Consider the following 20,279-nt stretch of genomic DNA (forward strand, 5'->3'; position numbering starts at 1 on the left):
TATCTATCTATCTATCTATCTATACCTATTGTTCATTCTCGTTCTGCCTTCCAAATAAAAATGAGTAAATATGGGGCCAGTGCTGTGGCACAGTAGGCTAAGCCTCCACCTGTGGTGTCAGCAACTCATAGGGGTGTTGGTTCATGTCCCAGTTGCTCCTCTTCTGATCCAGCTCTCTGCTATGGCCTGGGAAAGTAGTAGAAGATGGCCCAAGTGCTTGGGCCCTGCACCTGCATGGAGACCTAGAGGAAGCTTCTGGTTCCTGGCTTCAGATTGGGCCAACTCTGGACGTTGTGGCCATCTGGGAAGCGAACAGAGAATGGATGACCTTTCTCTCTGTCTCTTTCTCTGTGTGTGTAACTCTACCTCTCAAATGAATAAATAAAAATCTTAAAGAAAAAATGAGCAAATATTTTTTAAGAACAGTAAGTTTATTTTGGTACAAAAATATCTTGAAGGGGCTGGCGCTGTGGCGTAGTAGGCTGGGCCTGCACCTGAGGAGCCAGCATCTCATTTGGGTACCAGCTCATGTCCCAGTTGTTCCTCTTCCAACCCAGCTCTCTGCCTGTGGCCTGTGAAAACAGTAGAAGATAGCCCAACTACTTGGGTCCCTGCACCCACATGGGAGACTTGGAGGAGGTTCCTGTCTCCTGGCTTTGGTTTGGTCCAGCTCTGGCCATTGCAACCATTTAGGGAGTGAACCAGCGGATGGAAGATCTTCTTCCCTGTTTCTCCCTCTCTCTCTCTCTCTCTGTAACACTACCTCTCAAGTAAATTATTATTTTTTTTTTTTTTTGGACAGGCAGAGTGGATAGTGAGAGAGAGAGACAGAGAGAAAAGTCTTCCTTTTTGCTGTTGGTTTACCCGCCAATGGCCGCTGCAGCCAGCGCATCGTGCTGATCCAAAGCCAGGAGCCAGGTGCTTCTCCTGGTCTCCCAAGCGGGTGCAGGGCCCAAGCACTTGGGCCATCCTCCACTGCCTTCCCGGGCCATAGCAGAGAGCTGGCCTGGAAGAGGGGCAACCGGGATAGAATCCAGTGCCCCAACTGGGACTAGAACCTGGTGTGCCGGCGCCGCAAGGTAGAGGATTAGCCTGTTAAGCCACGGCGCTGGCCTTCAAGTAAATTTTTTTAAAAATCGTGAATTTTTGAAGACCTCTCATATGCATGGATTTCAAAAATTTCTTGCATCAAAATGAACTTGTTTTAATTCCATTTGTATGAACTTTCTGAATCACCCTCATATTATCTCACCTGATACAACAGCAGGTGAAGTCGGCAGGATTGTCTCTTTGTAAATGCTGAAACTGGGCCGGCGCTGCGGCTCACTTGGCTAATCCTCTGCCTGTGGTGCCAGTACCCCGGATTCTAGTCCCAGTTGGGGCACCGGATTCTGTCCCAGTTGCTACTCTTCCAGTCCAGCTCTCTGCTGTGGCCCGGGAAGGCAGTAGAGGATGGCCCAGGACCTTGTGCCCTGCACCCGCATTGGAGACCAGGAGGAAGCACCTGGTTTCTGGCTTGGGATGGTCGCAGCGCGCCAGCCGCAGTGCCACCAGCCGTAGCGGCCATTGGGGGGGGGGGGGGGACCAACATAAAAGGAAGACCTTTCTCTCTGCCTCTAACTCTGCCTGTCAAAAATAAATAAATAAATAAATGCTGAAACTGAAGACCAGAAAGGTTCATGTGATGAGAGTCTCCACAGTCAGTGACTTAAACCAGGCACGATTCCTCCTCTATCCCAGCTGTCTTTCAAATAGGAATGTGCTACAACATCCACAGGCAATTGGTAACTGGACAAAAGTGTCCTAATGGCACTGCCTTTCTAACACTACAGTCTTCCCCAAGATGCAATGTCTTGTTCTCCCACAGCTGCTGTGTAAGAAACGCTTCTGAAGTCAATCAGAAAATGTTCCCCTGGCAGAAGCCTTCATTCACCATCTCTCCCGAGACACCAAGGAAGCAGGAACTCATCGTCAGCTTCTGAACTCAAGTCACACTCCTAAGTGCCAGCTCCTACAGAGGAAACTCTTGTCCAGAAAGTAAAGGAGCTGACAAGGAGCACAAATCTAGTTCAGTTTAAAATTAACTGTCTCCCTTCTCATACACAAAAATAAATTAGATAAATAGAAGATGGAAATACTGGACCTGAACTGTAAGCTCCCTGAGGGTCGAGGCAGGGTGGGAATGGAACTACCCCACCCCCACCCCAGCTCCAATGTGTGTTTACAGAGAGGTGAGGGGCAGAACTGATGGCTCACAAGTGAAGAAAGAACTTGCTCTTACCACAAGCTAAGGCAGGAGCAGACTTCCAACAGGCGATCTGAAAGGGGTAGTTCCACGCTCCTATTCCCACACAGACCCCAAGGGGTTCTCTCCTGGTATAACCGAAGGATCCACCTGGGAGCTGGATATGTTCTCCTAAGGGAAAAACAAAGAAGTGAGGAAGCATGCAGGTCTGGGGCCCCCAGAGTCCACCGACATCCCACAAGTACACCATTCTGACTTGAACTTCAGGCCAACCAACTCCACCACTGCTCCCAAAACACTGGGGTCACCCCATCTCCATCCAGGAACCCATTCCTGGCTTCTGCATATTCTCCCCACAGAGAAACCTACCTACCCTTCAAGCACGCGACCATCCAGCCCAAGCCACCTCTCACAAGAATTACTGCGCCTCTATTCAAAACCTCAGATGGAATGAACTGAAAACGAAGGGAAGGCTCAGAGGCAGGGGAAGACTCCAAGGCACCTAACACCTCGGGCCTCTGGTTCCTCGGCCCTGCTGGGCCCTACCAGCTCTCCATTACACTAACTGTCAAAGAACAACCTGTTAAGATTAGTAAATAGGACATGCTCACTCCTGGGGTTTCCCAGCAACTTGGTCTAACACTCAGGTCCCGCTCTGAATGCTGCACATGCACTACCTTACAACCACCCAGGAAGGCTGGGGTTCCCATGTGCAGCTGAGATAAGAAAAGGGGAAGCAGTCCTGGGTCACTCACGTAGAAAGTGATGAACACGGACTTTAGCCCCGGCCTGTCTTAATTCCCGGAGCGCTACCCTTCACCACCTGGCCCCGCTCTGTCTCCTGCACGTGGTCTCAGAGGCCTGGGAGAGGACTTACCAGCCATGGATGCAGCCAAGCCTGCATAGTACTCCAAGCACTGCCAGGAGGTGTCTATGTCCCAGCGGGCCTCAAAGATGGACTTTCCGTTGTTGATGGTCTCCACGGTGGCAATTTCATCCTTTCTTTCCTTTTGGATAAAACAGGAGACTACATTTAGACATATTACAGGGGCCGGCCCTGTGGCACAGCGGGTTAAAGCCCTGGTCTGAAGTGCCAGCATCCCATATGGACACTGGTTCTAGTCCCCCGCTGCTCCTCTTCCAATCCAGCTCTCTGCTATGGCCTGGGAAAGCAGTACTTGATGGCCCAAGCCCTTGGGCTCCCTGTAGGAGACCTGGAAGAAGCTCCTGGCTTCGGATCAACTCAGCTCCAGCCATTGCAGCCATCTGGGGAGTGAACCAACAGATGTAAGTCCTCTCTCTCTGTCTCTACCTCTATTAACTCTGTCTTTCAAATAAATAAAATTAAATTTAAAAAGAGACATATTACAATGTCTTGATGGATGCAATGATCAACCAAAATGTACTACTTAATTTTTAAAAATAAAAACAGCTTGAGGCCGGCATTATGCCATACTGAGTTAAGCTGCCACCTGCAATGCCAGCAACCAGTTTGAGTCTGGCTGCTCCACTTCTGATCCAACACCCTGCTAATACACCTGGTAAAGCAGCAGAAGATGGCCTAAGTCCTTGGACTCCTGCATCCCATGTGGGAGACTGGGAAGAAGCTCCTGGCTCCCAACTTCCACCTGGCTCAGCTTTGGCTGTTGAGGCCATCTGGAGAGTGAACCAGTGGGATGGAAGATCTCTCTCTAACTCTGCCTTTCAAATAAATCTTTTTTTAAAAAAAAAAAAAAAGATGTATTTATTTATCTGAAAGGCAGAGAGAGGCAGAGGCAGAAGCAGAGAGAGAAAGAGAGGTCTTCCATCTTCTGGTTCATTCCCCAAATGGCCACAATGGCCAAAGCTGGGCCAATCCTAAGCCAGGAGCCAGGAGCTTCTTCTAGGTCTCCCACATGGGTGCAGGAGTCCAAGGACCTGGGCCATCTTCTACTGCTTTCCCAGGCCATAGCAGAGAGCTGGATCAGAAGAGGAGCAGCTGGGACTCGAATTGGCGCCTGTATAGGATGCTGGCACTGTACACAGCGGCTTTTACCCGCTACGCCACAGCGTCGGCCCCTCAAATAAATATTTAAAAACTAAAATGTATATATCTATATACATATATATAGATATATAAAATATAAACATCTTTCACTTTAAATGAAAAAAAAAATACTCATTTTACATTTGGAAGAGAGATAATAACCTACTACTAAACAACCTAGATTTCCTTTCAAGTAAATTAACCAACTTGAGAACACAGCCTCATTTCAAGATCAGTTAGAAAAAGAATGTTTTGAGAAGTGACTGTTATACGTATATGTGTATAAATGTGTACATTCTGTTTGTGCATATATGGTAAGAGAGAACAGTTCTTTAGGAAATTATACACAACAGTCTAAGACATAATCAGCATGTACAAAATTATCACCACATCACTTTAATTTTCCCAAAGAAACACAGCATACTCTTTCCTAATGCACAGCATTCATCAATGCTCTCTTCAAACACAGTTTCTAGTTCTGGCCCATATGGGATGCCAGCACTGCAGGCGAGGGCTTTAACCCACTGCGCCACAGCACCGGCCCCCAGACGGTTTCCTTGTTTCCTTCCTTCCTTCCTTCCTTTTCTTTTTTTAATATTTATTTATTTTTTTATTTGAAAGGTAGAGTTACAAAGAGAGAGGGGGGCAAATAAAGAGATACAGATCTTCCATCCTTCGGTTCACTCCCCAAATGGCCTCAACAGCCAGGCCTGGGCCAAGCCAAATCAAGGAGCCAGAAGCTTCCTCTGGTTCTCCCATGTGGGTTCAGGGGCCCAAGGACTTGAGCCATCTTCTACTGCTTACCCAGGTGCATCAGCAGAGAGCTGGATCGGATGTGGAGGAGCAGGGACTTGAACCAGCACCCATGTGGAATGCAGGCACTGCAGGCAGTGGTTACCGTAACACCACAGTGCTGGCCCCAGACTGTTTTGGGGCTCAGATTGATTTTACAGATGCATAGTTGTCTTCTTCCTCTTCCTCTTCCACCTCCTTTTCTTCTTCCTCTTCAAAAAGGACAAAAAAAAAAATTTTATAGCTTTAAAAATTAAAAGTACTAGTTGCTTATTACAGGAGGTTAGAAAATTCAGAAGAATGTATACCAAAATGTGACTCCTGGATGTCTCTGAGTAGGAGGACTGCGTTGAGTTTTGGTGAGACCATGTATTATGTTAAGGCAAATACTGCAAAGCATCTGAGTGTTACCTCTCTTGTAAGAGTCATCTGTATGAGGGGATCTTCAAAAAGTTCAGCGTTGTGGTGCACTGTCACCTGCGATGCCAGCATCCCAAATAAGCTCCAGTTTGAGTCCTGGCTGCTCCATTTCCAATCAGGCTCCATGCTACTGCAACTAGGAACAGCGGAAGCTGGCCCAAATGCTTGGGCCCCTGCCATCCACATCAGAGATCTGATTGGAGCTCTTGGCTCCTGGCTTTGGCCTGGGCCAGTCCTGGCTGTTTCGGCCATCTGGGGAGTGAACCAGCATGTGGAAGATCAATCTCTTTTTGTAAAAGGTTGACCTGTGGTGGTGAATAGGATGTTTGAGGTAAAGCGTTCAAGTTCTAGTTTGGCTTATATCGAACGATTATAGTAAAGTGAGAAAAGAAGGAAATTATAAATGTGGAATTTTTTTTTTTTTTTTTTTTGACAGGCAGAGTGGACAGTGAGAGAGAGACAGAGAGAAAGGTCCTCCTTTTGCCGTTGGTTCACCCTCCAATGGCCGCCGCGGTAGCGCGCTGCGGCCGGCGCACCGCGCTGTTCCGATGGCAGGAGCCAGGTGCTTATCCTGGTCTCCCATGGGGTGCAGAGCCCAAGGACTTGGGCCATCCTCCACTGCACTCCCTGGCCACAGCAGAGAGCTGGCCTGGAAGAGGGGCAACCGGGACAGGATCGGTGCCCCGACCGGGACTAGAACCCAGTGTGCCGGCGCCGCAAGGCGGAGGATTAGCCTGTTGAGCCACGGCGCCGGCCTAAATGTGGAATTTTTAATCAAAACAAAAACATAACTCAAAGACTCAGAAGCTTTCCATATTGTGAAAAATGAGAAATGAGAAAACATGTTTGGGAGAGAACATGTGGCATGTGCCGAGTGATCCTTTGACACCCATGGGTCTTCAAGGTGCTGTTCATCAACAGTGAAGAACTAACTCTCTCTTCTCTCCCTTTCTCACTGTAACTCTGCCTTCCACATAAATAAAGAACTCTTTTAAAAAATAGAGAAAGTTCATGGAAAGTACGCATTATGAAAAAACCATGCCTGGATTTCAAAATATTTTTGCACCAAAATAAACTTACTTGTTCATTTTTTTCTACCAGCATTTGAAATATCCTCATAAATACCTTTATATATGAGTATGTAAGAGAGAGAGAGAGAGAGATCTGACGCTTTGGATCAGAGAAAAAAACGGCTTATTGCTTACAGCACAGGGCAGCAGCCAGATCAGTGTCCTAGCACTAGTTTTCCAAACCCAGTCTCCGCAGGGTGATGTGGTGAGAGCCACATGTCACCTGTGCATGCAGTAGGTTGCTCTGTGGCTGGAGCCATCATAGGCCTGGTCTCACCAGTTTCCCTCTCCCAGGGATCACTGCCGGAACCCCTGGATTGATGTCTAGTGTCTGAAACACTATTGTTTCACGTATTTTCTCTGGGGTTTTCTTCATTTAAGAAGGGAGAATAAATCTGATTCCTGTTACTCCACGTTGGTTGGAAACCCCTAGGTGCCTAGAGGAACTGAACATTTATCTTCACTTTTCTACATGTTTATTAGTCACACATTCCCATTTTTACTGTGAGCCCTTTGGTATTTTTACAAGATTATAAAGATCTTATCTGTGGGGCTTATAAAGATCTTATCTATGGGGCTCGATCATTTTCCAGTTGGTAACTGACATTTGGCATACGAGGAAAGGGAAGGAAATGGGTACTTAGCCTAGCCTGTAGGACCCTGGAGTCCTGGGTCCAGTTCCTGGCTCTGGCTCCTGACTGTAGCTTCTCATCAGTGCGGACACTGGGAGACAATGATGATGGCTCAAGTAATTGTGCTTCTGCTGTCTATGTGGAGTATTCCTGACTTCTGGCTTCAACACCAACCCAGCCCCACTCGTTACGGGCATCTGGGAAGTGAACCAGTCTGTGGGAGTTCTGTCTGTCTCTGTTTCTCAAAGAAAGAAAGAAAGAAAGAAAAAAAGACAGGGGCAAGATTATTTAAAGCAATGACAGCACTGCACTGTTTAAAGAAAGAAAACATTATGTATATGGATTACCTGCTGGCTTCCGGGCCTGGCCAAGCTCAGTTTGCCTTGTCAGGTGCCATCAAAGTGATGCCTCTACAGGCACAGCATGTTTGACTATGCTGCTCCCCCGGGTAAATTGATTGCCAGTGCAGCTTTTGAGACTGGCTGCCAGGCCCCTATTTCTTCAGGCTCATCTTCCCTCTGTATACTGTGCCCCTCGCTGTCCTGCCCTATTGGCCTCCCTCGGCCCTGTGTACACTGTCCCCCCACATACTGTGCACGTGCTGTCATGCTCCCTCGGCCCCGTGGACACTGTCCCCCCACATACTGTGCACGTGCTGTCATGCTCCCTCGGCCCCGTGGACACTGTCCCCCCACATACTGTGCACGTGCTGTCATGCTCCCTCGGCCCCGTGGACACTGTCCCCCCACATACTGTGCACGTGCTGTCATGCTCCCTCGGCCCCGTGTACACTGTCCCCCCACATACTGTGCACGTGCTGTCATGCTCCCTCGGCCCCGTGTACACTGTCCCCCCACATACTGTGCACGTGCTGTCATGCTCCCTCGGCCCCGTGTACACTGTCCCCCCACATACTGTGCACGTGCTGTCATGCTCCCTCGGCCCCGTGTACACTGTCCCCCCACATACTGTGCACGTGCTGTCATGCTCCCTCGGCCCCGTGTACACTGTCCCCCCACATACTGTGCAGGTGCTGTCATGCTCCCTCGGCCCCGTGTACACTGTCCCCCCACATACTGTGCAGGTGCTGTCATGCTCCCTCGGCCCCGTGGACACTGTCCCCCCACATACTGTGCACGTGCTGTCATGCTCCCTCGGCCCCGTGTACACTGTCCCCCCACATACTGTGCACGTGCTGTCATGCTGAGTTTGGGGCAGTTGCTTTGTTTCTCTTGCCTCTTGTGTTCATGACTTTTAATACTTAAGGGGTTGTAATTCACCCCTGCTTTCTCCTTTCTTTCCTTCTATGCAAGGTATGTTTCATATATAATGGTGTCTGATTGTCTAAAGGATCTTGAGATGCAGTATTTTATCTATTTGGCAAATGAGAAAGCAAACTCAGGAAGGTGAAGCAGCTCATCTAAGGTCCTGTAACTGGTAAGTGTAAGAGCTACGCTGTTGGATTTTGAAGCTTGTGGCTTTTTCCCTCGCTCAGGGGCTCAAGGCTTGCCAGTGTTTCAATGGCTGTGTCTCTGCTGTAAAAGCTAGACACTGGGGCCTGCTTAGGAGTCTGAGATGAAACACAGAGGTGAAAGGCCTGCCCTTTGCTCCTTATCTCTCATCGCAGCAGACACGTGGTCAAGTCCTGCTGTGTAACAGGGTGGTTTTACATATATTTATTTATTTATTTATTTGAAAGTCAAAATTTCAGAGGAGAGGCAGAGAGAGAGACAGAGAGATCTTCCATCTACTGGTTCACTCCCCAAATGGCCACAACGGGCAGGGATGGACCAGGACAAAACCAGGAGCTTCTTTGGGGTCTCCCACCTGGGTGCAGGGGCCCAAGGACTTGGGCCGTCCTCCACTGCTTTCCCAGGCATATTAACAGGGAGCTGGATCAGAAGTGGAGCAGCCGGGAATTGAACTGGTGCCCAAATGCGATGCCAGCATTGCAGGTGGTGGCTTTACCTGCTACACCACACTGCCACCCCCAACAGGGTGGTATAAAAGAGGAACAAGGTTGAATACAAAACAAGTATTTCACAAGATATACTTAAACAAATTATTTTTAAAAATTTTATTTGAAAGACTGACACAAAGTGAGAGGGAAAGAAGGGCAGAACAGGAGGACACATGGCGTAGGAAACTCTTGTCTGCTGGCTCACTTCCCCAATACCTACAATGACTGGGGCTGGGCCAGGCCAAAGCTGGAATTTAGAACTCCATTCAGGCCTCCCACATGGGTGCAGAGACCCAACTGCTTGAGCCATCAGCTGTTGCCTACAAGGATGCGCATTACCAGGAAACTGGACTTGGAGCAGAGCTGAGATTGAACCAGGCACTCTGATATTGGATGCAGGGGTCCCAATCCGTGGCTTAGGCGCGAGGCCCGATAGCCACCTCTGCAAGATCTGCTTGTGGCAGTATGTTGCTATGTGGCCTGCTGTATTTGTGGTTGCTCTTGCAGTAGCTGAAGGAGAAAATTAATGCTGTTTTTCCCTTTTCCCTCGGCCATGTTTACCTCAGGAGAAGAAAGGAATCCCATTTTTCCCCCTATAATTTTTGTCAAGGCCAGTTTTTGAGAATCCTTATGTGGCTAAGGAGAAGATCTTATAATCTTCAGCAAGTAACGTTTTCTGTAAGAGTGGAGAATGATAGACTAAGCCAGGAACATTTTCCCAAGACCAGCTAGTAAACTGAAAATTTTCTGATAATCGGAACCTTGAACATTTCCCAGCTGTTTGCCTATGCATGATTTAAAAACGAAAATTTCAAGAGCAAACCGTTCTCTTGGTGAATCCTGCAGACTGAGCAGTGATGGTCACAGGTGGCGACTTGCTGGCTGCTCACTCTTAGCGGCTGTGGCAGCAGACCACAGTCAGCTCTGTGTCTCTCCGTGCGCTGGGAACGCTCCGTCCTGACTCAGCACTGCATTCGGCTCATTAGTGAGTGCTTGCTTCCTTTCTGGGACCTACTTTCCCTCTTGCATTCTCAAAACACAATTGAAGCTACTCATGGTTGATTTCCTGTACCTCTGAAAAACTGATGCTAATCATACTCAACAGGTTTAAGAGTGTGGAATAATTTACGCCTGGTTTAAAATTCCATGTGTGCCATCCTCCTAGGTACTTTCTTTCTGTTATCCATATATTGGCAAGCAAGTTAATTGTTTAAAGGCTGTGTTAGTGAATATCGAGCCAGAAACAGAAGGTGAATTACTGGTTTAAAAGAGAAGTTTACAGACGTTGTGGTGCAGTGGGTTAAGCAAGCTCTTGGGGTGCCCACATCCTGTACTGGAGTGCCTGGGTTCAAGTCCTGGCTCCTGTACTTCCCATAGACTTCTTGCTGATGCAGCTGGGGGCCGTGGATGATGGCCCAAGTGCGTGAGTCTCCGCCATCCACGGGGGAGACCTGGATCTAGCTCCAGGTTCCTGACTTGGGCCTGGTCCAGTCCTGGCTGTTGCAGGCATTTGGGAAGTAAACCAGCAGGTGGACAATCCATCTGCTCCTCCCCTCTCCCTCTCTCCTTCCACCTTCTAAATGAATGAATGAGTTAATAAATAAATCTTTAACACAGACATTGACATCCCCTTTAGAAGTGAGTAATTGAAAGCAGAGACTGGATGGATCAGTACTTTTTCCTCTTTTTTAAAAAAATATTTTATTTTATTTATTTGAAAGAGTTAGAGAGAGAGGGAGAGACAGAGAGAGAGGTTCACTCCCCAGATGCCCACAATGGTGCTATCCGATCTGAAGCCAGGAGCCAGGAGCTTTTTCCAGGTCTCCCACATAGGTGCAGGGGCCCAAGGACTTGGGTCATCTTCTACTGCTTTCCCAGGCCTTAGCAGAGAGCTGGATCAGAAGTGGAGCAGCTGGGACTAGAACCGCGTACATATGGGATGCCAGTGCTTCAGGCCAGGGCATTAACCCACTGTGCCACAGCGCCAGCCTGCTGCTTATCAGTTCTAACAAGAGAACACTCATGCTTATCAACTGATTGATTCACCCTTTGTGTATGTTCTGATATTTACTCCGTTGTTTATTTTAAATTGGATCCATAATAGCAATTCTCTTTCTTCTTTTTTTTTTCCTTGGACAACAAAAGCTGGTTTCCTGCTCTGGATTAGAAGTCTCTTCTGGTGGGAACGGGGTCTAGGGAGGGCAGCGGAGACTCCTTCAGGCTGGTGCTGGGTGCCTGGCACCGTGGAGGTACACTTTGTGTGTGTGAACCCACTGATCACCTGCTGTGGGCCAGGCCCCCACTGCAGTCCAAGGTGCAGCCAGTGCAGGGCAGGGAAGTGGGGGATGGGGTGAGGCTGGCATCCTTAGGCAGGCTTCCCATGGGAGGAGGAGGAGGAGGAGAAGGTGGAGGCAGCCCCCCTTTGCCTCGGCAGGGGCCTTTTGCGGCACCAGCTTCTTGGCAGGCTGGTGCTGGATCTCATCACCACGTATGTGTTCTGTCTGTCCTCCAGGTCATTTTTTCAGGGCTTTGTCATTCATTCCACATTGATTGCTAAGAGAAAGACTATTGATCCATCCAGTCCCTGCCTGCAGGAACTCCCTTCAAAAGGGAGGGTGTCAGGAAAGCCTAGGTAAATATTGCCATTGCTGAATAGGCCAAGGTCCTTCAGAAAGGATGAAGTGCCTCTGCTCCTACAGGGTCTAAATTCAACACTTTTCTTTTTTCTTTAAAGATTTAATTTAGAGGCTGGCGCTGTGGTGTAGCAGGTAAAGCCACCACTGCAGTGCCGGCATCCCGTATGGGCACCGGTTCAAGACCCGGCTGCTCTACTTCTGATCCAGCTCTCTGCTGTGGCCTGGGAATGCAGTAGAAGATGGTCCAAGTCCTTGGGCCCCTGCACCCATGTGGGAGACCCGGAAGAAGCTCCTGGCTCCTGGCTTTGGTTTGGTGCAGCTCCTGCCGTTTCGGTCATCTGGGGAGTGAACCTGTGGATGGAAGACCCCTTTCTTTTCTCTCTATCTGCCTCTCCTCTCTCTGTATATCTGTGACTTTCAAGTAAAATAAATAAATCTTTTAAAAAAGATTTAATTTATATGAAAGGCAGAGTGCAAAGAGACAGAGAGGTAGTGAAAGAGATCTTCCATTCACTGGTTCACTCCCCAAATGGTCTCAACAGCCAGAAGCCTGGAACTCCATCTGAATCTCCCACATGGGATGGCAGGGACCCAAGTACTTAGGCCATCATCACTGCCCTTCTCAGGTGCGTTAGCAGGGAGCTGGGTGGGGAGTGGAGCAGCCAGGACTCTAACCTGCTATCTAGTATGGGGTGCCAGCGTCGCAAGTGGTGGCTTAACCCTTTGAGCCATAACACCAGTACCCTCCCCCCCCTTTTTTAAAAGTGTCACTGCTGCATGGTGAGTGCCTTCCTGGGGACAGTAACATCGCCACCTTATCTTGGGCCCAGTTGTGCTCTGAGGCGCTGCTGCTGTCTTGCTGTCCTGCGCCTAGAACTTGTGCTGCCTGGACCATGATCAGGCATGCTTCTATTTCTCAGGTATCCCAGTCTTTTCTCTTTAGGTCAAAAAGAGGCATTACTGGGGCTGGTGCTGTGGCGCAGTGGATTAAAGCCCTGGCCTGAAGCGCCGGCATCCCATACGGGCGCCAGTTCAAGTCCCGGCTGTTCCTCTTCCAATCTAGCTCTCTGCTATGGCCTGGGATAGCAGTAGAAGATGGCCCAAGTCCTTGGGCCCCTGCACCCACGTGGGAGACCTGGAAGAAGCTCCTAGCTCCTGGCTTTGGATCGGCGCAGCTCCAGCCGTTGCAGCCATCTGGTGAGTGAACCAGGGGATGGAAGACCTCTCTCTCTCTCTGTCTCTACCTCTCTCTGTAACTCTGTCTTTCAAATAAATAAAATAAATCTTAAAAAAAAAAAAAAATCTGAAAAAGAAAGGCTGACTTAAGTGTCAACAGAAGAAAAGGTAAAAAGAAAACAAGTTCAGGTCCATGGTTTAAGGACAATAGGAGACAAGCCACACAGAGCTCATTATATTGCAAAGCAAAGCAAGCCTAACCTACCAAGGGAGATGGCCAGGAGCCAAGATCTGGATGGGAATCACTGAATGAAAGCCTGTTTATAAACCAAGGTGAGCATGTGGAAATGATTTTCTGTTTCATAAAATCAGTATAACCTCATGTTGCCCCAAAGTCTAACTACAAATCGCCACGCAGAGCCCTCAAAGCACTGCAGGAAGAGCCTTCTGGAAGGGAACAAATCAGCACATACCCTCATTATCCTGGCAGCCTCCAAAAGGATTCGGCAGCGCTCCATGCCAGATTTTTTACTCCATATTTTAAAGGCAGCCTTTGCATTTTCCACAGCCAAATTTACTTCCTTTTCTCCAGAGCACGTGAAAGTCGCTATCACTCGGCCTATAAAGAGGGAAAGTCAGTTTTCTCTCCATCTGTTAGCACACATTTAAAGTAAAATGTTGTGGGGCAGGGGTCTGGCCTGGGGTTGTGATGGGGGCCTGGGCTGATACCTGCCCTCCAACTCCTGATTCTAGCTCCCTGCTAATGCACACCCCGGGAAGCAGAGCAGTCACGACTCAAGTAGCTGGGTCCCTACCACCCACATGGGAGGCCTGCATCAGTTCCTGGTTCCTGGCTCCCACTGGGCCCGGCCCCCACTGTTGTGGATATTTGGGAAGTAAACCAGAAGATGGAAGCTCTCTCTCTGCATCTCAAATAACTTTTTTAAAACTAACTTTAAAGCATAAATAAAATACTATGTATCAACATTCCAGGAAGCTCATCTTGTTTTCAAATATGGCCTCACTTAGGGACTACTTGTACACCAGCCATTTCTCAACTGTATTTGCAGGCACTGGACCCCTTTAGGAGTCCGATCAAACCTTTTCTCTTATAAAATACAATATGAATGATGGGAGATTGTTCAAATACTGGCTTTCTGTGAAGACATAATTAGGTCAAATTTACACTATTTATAGTGCAGTATCAATAAAATTCTCCATTCGGGCAGTTTTAGTAATTACTACTTTAAAAAAAAATCCGAGAAGAGTAAAAAAAAAATCCGAGAAGAGTTGCAGGCCCTTTTCAGAAAAATGTATTTAACCACATGAGAGAACCAGCGCGATCGCGTTCCCTGTCCCACGCTCAGCACGGATTCTGGGTTAAGAACCCTGCCCTGCCCTACTCTGTGGCTGAGTTTACTACTAGTTATATCTATCAATCATTCTGCAACACCCTTAAGATAGCTCAAGACTCTCTGCAGTGCTGCAAAAACAAAGTCGAAGGTAATCAATCTGGTAGGTTAGGAACCGTTTGAAATCCCTTGTCTATGGTGCAAGTTATATCACATTACTGATTCTTGATGAATTATTCGGTTGACATACAGTAACACCAGGAAAAGATATCCCAAAATGCAAGAAAGTTGTTTTCTCTACTAGAAAATTCAGTTTCTTTTTTTCTTATTCCAACTGTTATTCCCTATCCATGTCCTGGGGCAGAACATGAAAAGATAAGATTTTCCCAGACCCATATCCTAAGGATTGGAACAGACCCCACCAACAAGGATTTTCAAAGTATGCCAATTCAGCAGTTTCTTTTCACAAGAACTCCTGCACTCTGCTTTTTGCACAGACATTTCACCGATGCAATTTCTGTTACAAACTTGAACAGCCAGTCGCAGTCGGTAAAGGCAGCAACTTCGTAGGGACAATAAAGGGACGGCTGCCATGACCCCTGGGGCCCCTGTCGGTCAGTGCTGACAAGACACTGTTCAGGGCTGGGTGCAGCCGGTGGGTCCCAAGTTCTCCCATGGGTCCCAAGTTCTCCCCAGCTGTCGCAATCCAATTTTACTGCTCTGGTCACATGGCCTTCTTGTTCACACAATACACTACACCTTCCTCCCTAAAATACTCCATAACACCCAGCAAACCAAAAAAACTTTCTTGCCTCATGATCTTCGAGGTTCCAGAGCCAATCCAGCGCCTAGCAGAGTGCCTGCTACCCAATAAGCGCTGGATAAAGAAGTTCCAGTTAGGCCGAATAGATGCAAATATCTGACGTGCTGCGTGGTGACACAGTTAATACTGTACCATGTATTTGTCATTTGCTAAGAGAACAGACCTTAAATGTTCTCACTACAGAAAAAACAGTAGGTTAAAGCAGCGGGTATGTGATTTAGTCTGACTAGGGCGGTCATGCACACACTAGGGTGTGTCCACAGATCCACACACCGCGCTGTGCACCTTACATACACACAACTTGTATTTGTCCACGGCAGCTCAATGAACCGGGGAGGGAAGCACTAGAGGCAGGAGGGTGGTCTTCCTCTAGCGACCCCGATTCATGCACACCCTGGAGGACGGCGAGCAGGGCCGTGCAGGCTGGACTCTCCGCGCCCCTCGGAAGCCCAGCCCTAGGCACGCAGCTCAAGACCTTACCCGGCAGCGGAACCGGGTGGGCCTCTGCTCGGGCCTGTCCCACGACCCCGAGCTGCCGGGGCCGGGGCTCCCGTTACCCCCCGTCCCCAGCGCACACGGCTGCGCCCCGCTGCCCACCGCCCGCCGCCGTCCCCTCACCCGTGGCCGGCTCGAACGCCTTCTCCGTGCCCGACGAGTCCGCCGGCTCCACGCGGGCCCCGCCGCGGTAATTGAGCGGCTGCGACACCACGAAGGTACCAGTGCTCATGGCGGCGGCGACAGGAGCCAGCCGAAGCGTGCTGCTGAGAAGAGGAGAGAGAGCGGCCCAGCCGGCGCGGGGGAACATGGATGGTGGGCGCGACGGCACGAAGAACCCGGGGCGCGAGGGCGGGCGGGGGCGGGGCCGGAGGGGGCGGGGCCTGGGAGAACAGAGCGGGCGGGGCCGGGGGCGGGGCCGGAGCCTGGGAGAACGGAGCGGGCGGGGCCGGGGCGGGGCCGGAGGGGCGGGGCCTGAGCGGGCGGGGGCGGGGCCGGAGGCGCGGGGCCTGGGAGAACGGAACGGGAGGGGCGGGGCCTGAGGGGCGGGGTCTGAGCGAACGGAGCGGGCGGGGGCGGGGACGGGGCGGGGTCTGGGAGAACGGAGCGGGCGGGGGCGGGGCGGAGAGGACGGGAGCGGGTCCTCGGGCACTTCCGGGACGGTGGTCGCTCCTCCGCCCCTTGGTTCCTCCCGCGCACGCGCACAGAGCCTCCAGGGGCGGGAGATGGAGACGGGAGTCCCTGATCAGTACGTGGCTTGGTACTTCCCAGACGCTGTGGGTTTCGTCATTTCGCCTCCGTTTCTTTTCCTATATAATAACAGTCTTTGCAAGGTTGCTGCAGGATCAAGGAGCTGTATGGTATTGTGACGTTGAACGGCTTTTTACATCGCCAAAGAGCAGTGAAAGCGGTATTCATGACCGTTATCCCACAGAAGCCTAACACCGGATACAAAGAGCCAGGGGCCACGTGAACAGGTGTGGGCAGAAAGACAGACACCCCGTGTTCTCTCAAACATGAACGTCTGCAAATAGATCTAAACCTAAACTGGTGATTGCTAGAGGCTGGGGGGAGAGGGGGAGGTAGGGGAGATGGAGGAGGGTTTTATCATAAAACACCGGGGAGAGAAGTGCTAGGTTCTAGTGGTGCTGAGCACCGTGGAGCCCCTGCAGTTCACTGTGAAACATCCCACGCTGCTAGAAGTGCCGCAGGAGATGAGCTGGTAGGCGCCAAACATGACAAAATAATAATAATAAGGAAATGCAAATGCAAATTATGCTGTTCGCGCATGTTGAGATGCCGCCTGTACCCAGAATAATGCACACTATTTTAAAACTATCGGGATAAACGGCCTTCAGTGTGGCAGATCTGCCACTTGGGGTCGTGTCTGAGGTGTCCGCCAGCTCCGGGATCTTGCGTTTTCTTACTAATTCCCTTGCATCTGCAGCTGAGACTGCTGAAGCGGAAGCAGTGGGCGGTTGGGGTCTTTGCTGCAAGTTTGTTTCTCTTCTAAGGCTCCAGTCTTCCTCGTGTGTGTGTGTGTGTGTGTGTGTTCCCTTTACCTACACCAGCAAAATATTAGGGAGCGTAGTTTTCTTTAGAAGACTTTAGCTAAACTTTCCTGGTCTGCTTTCCCAACATCGCAGCCCAATTTGTTAACCCTTTCAGTGCTACTGAGATGTGTAGGTCTTGGTCCTCGAATAGAAACGCCAGTGCCCAAACTCAGAACACCGGGGGTGAAACTCAGGGCGGCCACCTTTTTATTATTGTTCACCAGTGATACAATTGATAGCTATCAGGAGTCGCAGATCTGCAGGATTCCTGGAGCAAGGATACTCGTTTATGTGTACAGAGACAGTGTTGGGCACCAAAAAATATGTTGTGCCCAGATCGTTAGATCCCCGCAGAGACCCCCAGAGAGTCACCGAACTGCAAAAGCAAGGTTTATTCGGGAGTACAAGCTGCGACAGGGACCCCATCCAACCAACCGGCACAGCGGAGGAAGGAGTGAGGCCCGGGTCTTTGGGAGAGTTTTTAAAGGAAAAAAGGGCTACATCAGCAGGAAAAAAGAGTTACATACAGCATGGAAGCTTTGGGTGCAGGGAGTTACTTTGTTTAGCAATCTCTACTTTGCTGTCCTCAGTCTACTGAGCTAGCTGTCCCAGGTAAGCTTTGATATCTCCGGAATGCCTGAATGCCTGCTTTTACAAGGACTTGGGTCTGCTATGGGAAATGGAGGCTGCTTTTTTTATTGTTTTAAAATGGAGTCACTTTGGTTCTTCAACAGTACATCTTGAGTTTTGTTGGGCAGTTCCTATTTACAATCTTCTGTTCCAAGGAATGCCTTCTGCTTTGTGCCAGCGTGATTACCAATGTTTGTTTTGGAAATGTGGTCTATTGAACTAATCCAGGGGTGGGAAATGTCCAGCCTGCAGGCCCGGATGAGACCCTGTCAAGGTCACCACAGGCGGGGCTTGAAATTCAATAAATCTATAGTAGGCTAATTTTTAAATTGATTTTTTTGTATGATGATGCTGTAAATATCCAATGGCTCATGGCAGAAAATGGCTCCCTACCCTGATGAATTTATTGATTATAAAAATGACAAACCCGGGCCGGCGCTGTGGCACAGTGGCACAGTGGGTTAATGCCCTGGCCTGAAGTGCCGGCATCCCATATGGGCACCGGTTCTGGTCCCAGCTGCTCCTCTTCTGATCCAGCTCTCTGCTATGGCCTGGGAAAGCAGTAGAAGATGGCCCAAGTCCTTGAGCCCTTGCACCCAAGTGGGAGACCCGGAGGAAGCTCCTAGCTCTTGGCTTTGGATCGGCGTAGCTCTGGCCGTTGGGGCTATCTGGGGAGTGAACCAGCGGATGGAGGACCTCTCTCTCTCTCTCTCTCTGTCTCTCTCTCCCTCTCTCTGTAACTCTTTCAAATAAATAAAATAAATCTTAAAAAATGACAAACCCTTTCCAAAATGTCTAGCTGCACCCCCTACCTATCTGTGCTTTTATTATTAGCATTATCAATATTATTTTTATTAGCAAAATCCAACATGTAAAGAGAGCTTTAAAGTTTGTAAAGCCCTTTTGCTTTTATCTTCTCACTCATATTCATAACCCATGAAAGAAAAGGAGGCTAACGCAGATTGAACTGGGAGCTCCTATGTGGCAGTTTCACTACTAGTGAAATTGCAGGGGCCGGCACTGTGGCGCAGCAGGTTAAAGCCCTGGCCTGAAGTGCCAGCATCCCATATGGGTACCAGTTCTGGTCCCGGCTGCTCCTCTTCTGATCCAGCTTTCTGCTATGGCCTTGGGAAAGCAGTAGAAGATGGTCCAAGTCCTTGGGACCCTGCACCTGTGTGGGAGACCTGGAAGAAGCTCCTGGCTCCTGGCTTCAAATCAGGGCAACTCAGGCCATTGTGGCCATCTGGGGTGGAAGACCTCTCTCCCTCTCGGCCTCTCTTTGTAACTATTTCAAATAAAAATTTTTTTTTAATTTTTTTAAAAAAGAAATTGCATACTAGTGACAAGCCCACAGTAGGCTTTATCAAGCCCATTGTATAGATAGGAAAGTCACTCAGAAAGATCACAGAGCTTCCCTCTAGACGAACAGGAATTTGGATCCAAAGCATCCAAAGCAAATGTCCTCTTTCCATCCCAGGTACAGATGTCATCGTCACGAAGGCTGCTAATAAAACTCCCTGTTACTCAACTGATGATTTATCAAAGAAAAGGGAGATTTCTGAAACCCAGAGAATGGCCCTTGAGATTTGCTGGACGTGTACTTTTCCTAGGATAAGTTTGTCAGCAGCACCCCTCCCAGGCAGTGGGAAGCCACAGCCAGTGCTGAACCGTGGTGCTGACCCGTGGTGCGGAAAGGGCCACCAACAACAGGAGCAGAGTGGGAAGAGTAGCACCGTGCAGATGGGTGCATGTTGGGAAGAGGAAAGAGATGAAGAGAGTCAGAATCATTGTTGAAGGTGGAGGAGAGCCCAGGAGAAACTGCCACCCCCAAAATTTGCCCGAGGCAAATTTTGTGCCTGGCTGGGAGACTGACTGCCCAGCCTATGGAGGAGGTTAAGAGGGCATGGCACACCATGCCTCTGGGGAAAGACCCTATGACCTGACTGCTGGCAGGCAGCAGGAGCCCCAGGCACATTTCCCCCACCTCCGCTTCCTGTTGAAGGGCCTTGTAATTGCCAATCAGGTAAACAGCTCCCATCAGGACCACCTGGGAGTCTACAAAGGCTACGTGACCTTTAAGCTGATTGGAGAAACATAGCAGCACCAATATTTTATCCTATAGAATTAGTGTTGCCCTGATCTAGCTTTTAATCTGCCCTTTAAAAGCTTGAGATTGATTGTTAATCAACAGACATGTTCATTGAAACTTGTCTCCTAGGCCAGCACCGAGGCTCAATAGGCTAATACTCCGCCTTGAGGCACCGGCACACCGGGTTCTGGTCCCAGTCGGGGCGTCGGATTCTATCCCGGTTGCCCCTCTTCCAGGCCAGCTCTCTGCTGTGGCCAGGGAGTACAGTGGAGGATGGCCCAGGTGCTTGGGCCCTGCACCCCATGGGAGACCAGGAGAAGCACCTGGCTCCTGCCATCGGATCAGTGTGGTACGCCGGCCGCAGCGCGCTACCGCGGCGG

The 20,279-nt window shown here is 49.6% G+C and overlaps 1 protein-coding gene across 1 annotated transcript in view; it reads right to left on the bottom strand.

Annotated features, from left to right (window-relative positions):
* The window catches only part of ALDH9A1 (aldehyde dehydrogenase 9 family member A1), a 29,786-nt gene extending 13,811 nt beyond the window's left edge, over nucleotides 1–15,975 (bottom strand). Inside the window, exons 1-4 of the mRNA XM_062192665.1 lie at nucleotides 15,751–15,975; nucleotides 13,431–13,576; nucleotides 3,123–3,252; nucleotides 2,282–2,416 (exon numbers count right to left, since the gene is read on the bottom strand). Coding sequence (XP_062048649.1) covers nucleotides 2,282–2,416; nucleotides 3,123–3,252; nucleotides 13,431–13,576; nucleotides 15,751–15,937 — 598 coding nt within the window. The 5' untranslated portion in view covers nucleotides 15,938–15,975. The remainder of the gene's footprint in view (nucleotides 1–2,281; nucleotides 2,417–3,122; nucleotides 3,253–13,430; nucleotides 13,577–15,750) is intronic.
* Between the last annotated feature and the right edge of the window lie 4,304 nt (nucleotides 15,976–20,279).

Source organism: Lepus europaeus, chromosome 5 (assembly GCF_033115175.1).
Source record: "Lepus europaeus isolate LE1 chromosome 5, mLepTim1.pri, whole genome shotgun sequence".
Classification (NCBI taxonomy): Eukaryota; Metazoa; Chordata; class Mammalia; order Lagomorpha; family Leporidae; genus Lepus; species Lepus europaeus.